The sequence below is a fragment of the Stegastes partitus genome, unplaced genomic scaffold (genome assembly GCF_000690725.1).
Source record: "Stegastes partitus isolate 25-593 unplaced genomic scaffold, Stegastes_partitus-1.0.2 Scaffold1301, whole genome shotgun sequence".
Classification (NCBI taxonomy): domain Eukaryota; kingdom Metazoa; phylum Chordata; class Actinopteri; family Pomacentridae; genus Stegastes; species Stegastes partitus.
Genome location: NW_007579032.1, coordinates 147,204 through 151,442, shown reverse-complemented (window position 1 = coordinate 151,442; position 4,239 = coordinate 147,204). Strand labels below are relative to the sequence as shown.

General features: G+C 40.7%; 1 protein-coding gene across 1 annotated transcript in view; it reads right to left on the bottom strand.

Annotated features, from left to right (window-relative positions):
* Positions 1-1,698, bottom strand: part of wdr32 (WD repeat domain 32) — a 13,931-nt gene extending 12,233 nt beyond the window's left edge. The window contains exon 1 of the mRNA XM_008298279.1: positions 1,226-1,698. Within this exon, the coding sequence (XP_008296501.1) occupies positions 1,226-1,698 (473 nt within the window). The remainder of the gene's footprint in view (positions 1-1,225) is intronic.
* Positions 1,699-4,239: the final 2,541 nt, after the last annotated feature.

Here is a 4,239-nt window from a genome sequence, read left to right as displayed (position 1 = left end):
AACAGTTGCTTCCTCTGTAACTGATTACAGCCAAATATGAGTTTTATGATTTAACACTGTGACTTATTTTATTCATCTTATCAACATTAACTGAGACTGTAGTTGCCTGTAAATCATATTCTTCTTTTTGAAAATATATAAAATGTGAATTGCAGACATTTACCATTAATATTGTGTCTTTAATCTCCACAATTTAACTGTTTCACTCAAACGTATGTCGAGTACTTTACGTATACTTTGCTCTACTTTTATTTTCATACTACGTTCCTTAAACGTTTGCATCGTCTTTGCTGCTGTAACACTAAAAAAATGTCTCCACTGTGGGATTAATGAAAGGCTTCATTTATCTTAGAACGCCTAAAACAATAAAGGCTAAATTGCAAAGGGAGTTACATTTTTATGTATTGAGAATATCTATCAAAGGCAGCACTGTGTGACAAATTGTAGACGACTGAATATGCTTTCTGTTAAAAACAAAACACAGCCTACCTCAGGGCATTCCTAAAAACTTAATAATTAGATTTTTATCTGCCTAAAACAAGTCACAAGTCTAAACAGTGCTTTGTGAACGGCTCGCTTTGACAGTAGGCCGTTAACAGCGAGTTGGCTCCAGAAAAGCTTTTAATTTGACCGTATTTAACTGTATTTTAGGAGGAACAAATTAAGTTTAATCTTGCAGCAAGCGGACTGGAAATTGTATGGTGACAGCTGTAATAATCAGCATTATGTTAATAAAATTTGGCCTGACAATCTGATCAGTTTCCTCATTGAGGGCCACAGACAGACTGCTCAGGATGTTCCATCTCCTGCAAACACAATGCATTTTCCACCATAACACCTCAGTGTGCAGGAAGAGGACATGTGCTTAAGTCCTGCTGTCACATGAGCCTCCAAACAAATGTGACCCAGACTGCGCACAGCTTGACCTGGTTTGGCTGCAGGATGGATTTACTTAAAGCTGCTGTCTGGTCAGCCGGGCTTGAACCCTGAGTGGACTCATTAGATGTGTTTACTGTGAATGAAAGTCTGCTGGGAAAAATACAAACTGTGAAACTGTCGGTTTTATAGCAGCGTCTTTGCAACAGGTTTGCAGTGTTTTAGGGGAGCATCAGGCGGTGCATGCAAGTAAAGAGGGTTTGCATGATAAGGAACCCTGGAGCACACGAGCAAACCTGTTCATTTCACCTCCGGGGCCTAAAAAGCAGCCGCCTGAATGCAGTCTTACCCGTCCGGGGAGTACTCCAGGTTGAACACGGCTCCGTGGGTCTGCGTGCTCAGGTTCACCGACTCCACGGCCGGGTTCATGGAGCAGTACAGACTGGTCATTGTCCTGAAGTTATCCCTGGCCGGGTCCACAAACACCCCCCGTCTAATAGTCCTGCTCTGCAGCCAGGAGAACAGGCTATTCCCCCGGCCGAGGTCGGTGTCGGAGACCCCGCCGCCGACGCTGCCAGTCTGCGGCGCGGTGGCGGCGGCCGGCGGGCAGCGGGGCTCTCGCTCCTCCGACGCCGGGGAGCCCTCGGCGCGCTCCGGCCGGTTCTCGCTGCTCCCCGGCGGCGGAGGAGAAACCCTCCGGGCGATGTCATCGTCGTCGTCCGAGTCGTCGATGTCGGGGTCCTCGTCTTTGTCGCTGCCGCCGTCGGGCCTGTCCTGCGACTCGTCGGCGTCCTCGCTGTCGCTCTGGCGCTCCGAGCTCATTGTGGCTTCTCCAGCGTCCCGCACGGCCGCTAGCGGGTCTCGGCTCGACGGTGAAATGTAGCACGGGCTCCGGTCACCTACCGAGCATGAATCCGCGTCCCGGTCCGCCCCGTTACGGTGCCATGGCGGTGGGAGTTGAGCTGCATCGGCTGCATTAAGCTAAACGTATGTTGTTGCCAGATCTGCCAGCGCCTTATCGCCGCCGGTCAAGCGCGACACCGTCAGCCAGGATACGGAAATACAGGCTTCAAAATAAAAGCGCCGTACTACTTTAAAACTACAACGCGCGCTTCTTTAACGACACAAAACACATTCGAATAACCGCTTGTACACTACTGTTCTCGTCTCGGTTTTATTTTTCTTTTTTTTGCCATTTTTGCAAATGATCAATTCTAAACAACATTATTTTAAAGACAAAGCGTGCAACCGGATGTTTAATTTTCTGCTTCCCAACTTGACGTATTTCCCTCGTCACCAAAACAAATGCCATCTATTAAAAAAAAAAGAAAAAAAAGTGATGAAGTTCCTCTTCCTCGTCCTCCTGCTGCGTTGGTAGAAGTTTGTTGCTGCCATCTGCTGAGGAAATACCGCATCACCTCATTTAATTCAGGTAAGCAGGCATGGTTTCAGGGACAGGTGAGGGTTTGACCTGTTCGTTGCACCAGATTCCAACCAGTCCAGTTGTTTTTTTTTTTTTTTTTTTTTACCAGTCAAATGGCTTTAAAGGACCAGTTCTACTCATATAATGCAGTTTTCCACCTGCCAAAAAGGGACTGCAGCTCCTACATTGTGAATTAAATGCTATTAAAGGTCACCACAACTATTCGATTACAAAAAACAATAAAGTTTTACAAAGATGCACATCTGCAATCACCACACATGCATTTCTGTGTATTTGCATCTTTTGATTGTTTAATGCAGATAAACAGGGCGATACAGTTTTAACAGGGCACAAGTAATCAGTTTTTGAAAACAGTGAAAAATGTTAGAATGCTGTAATGTTTAAAAACTGTAAAAATAGTGGCAAATACTGTGTTTATAAAATAAATATATTTTTAGTATATTTATATACTGTAAAATTCTAATTTTATTGTCACGCACTGAAACATAACAAAGTACTTTTTAAAAAATAAACTACAGATTGTTGATGTGGACATAGTTTACAGTTTTGTTTTGTAAAATATAGCTTTTTGTGTTTTTACAAGATATGATCTATAAGTTAGCAAAACAGGGAAAAGACGTGAAATAATAGTTTTTTAAAAAACATATTTTAAATCCTTTAAATATATATATTTTGTTTTAAATAAAGGCAAATATGTGTCAATTCTATAGATATAAATATTTTTGCTGATTTAAATAAGGTGCAAATAGTGTAATTTTACAGTCAAATGTAAAACAAAAAAAAATGACCATTTATACAAATACGGATTTTTGATGTGGACCGTATTTACAGTTTTGGCATGTTTTTACAGGCAACATGTAAATGAATATTTGTTTTTCAGTGTTTCAACTTGTTGCTATCAGATACAACAGGAACAATCTCTAAAATAACAGTACTTTAAAAAACAATTACAGTTAAAACTATTAAAGCATCGTACATTTTTGACAATGTAGTGGGTGCTCATTTTAATTTAACTGTACTTACCACAACTGTATCATCCATACACAAAATATTGTAATATTTAACAAGATTGGCTGTTATTTAGATCACATGACATCTAGATAACATTTACTGCTCTACAATTAATCAAGAGATTGAATGAAATGTGTGATATTTTATGACAGCTGTGTGCTAGCAGAGCACTACGGAGCCAACTTGTTCACACGTCTTTTCTAAAATAATTTATAGGCCAAACATCTAATTATAACAAAGGGTTGTATACTGTCTCCTCCTTCCCGTCTCCTCCTTCCCGTCCAACCCGCCAGGACTCGTCTCATGAAGTTGTTGCTTTTCTTTGGCATCAACACAAAATGTTGACAGACTCCTTTGACTGTTCATTTACTGGCCAATTTATTAGCTGTGTCTGAGAAACGTTATGCAATCCAGCGAAACAGCTCCGCCATTAAACACGAAGCTTCCACATGTTGCTGACGTTGTCAGAAAGGGGATAATTCTACTTTATGGTTTTTATTTTAATCACCTTTTTGATGACATCAACAGAGACTACAAATATAAAGGCCACGCCACAGCAGAATTTATGGCAGAGCTCAGATTGCAGTAGATTTCACAGGTGTACCTCATAAACTGGCTGTAACTCTCATTTAGGGGACAGACAGAAATTCTAACATACTGATTTTGATGAACCTCTTAAGCTGCAGACATCATTTTGATGAGTTGTGTTGACATAATAATACTGTTAATTGCATCAACTTAATATTATGTGTAATTTAAACTCAAATTTCTGCATTTGTGTATTTAAAACTGAACTCAATTTGAGGTAAATTAATAAATCGGTTTGATAACTTATTTATTCTTTGGTTGAAAAATGATCTATAGGTTGGGTAAACATGATACAAAGGACCATCCAGGGTAAGGATCAA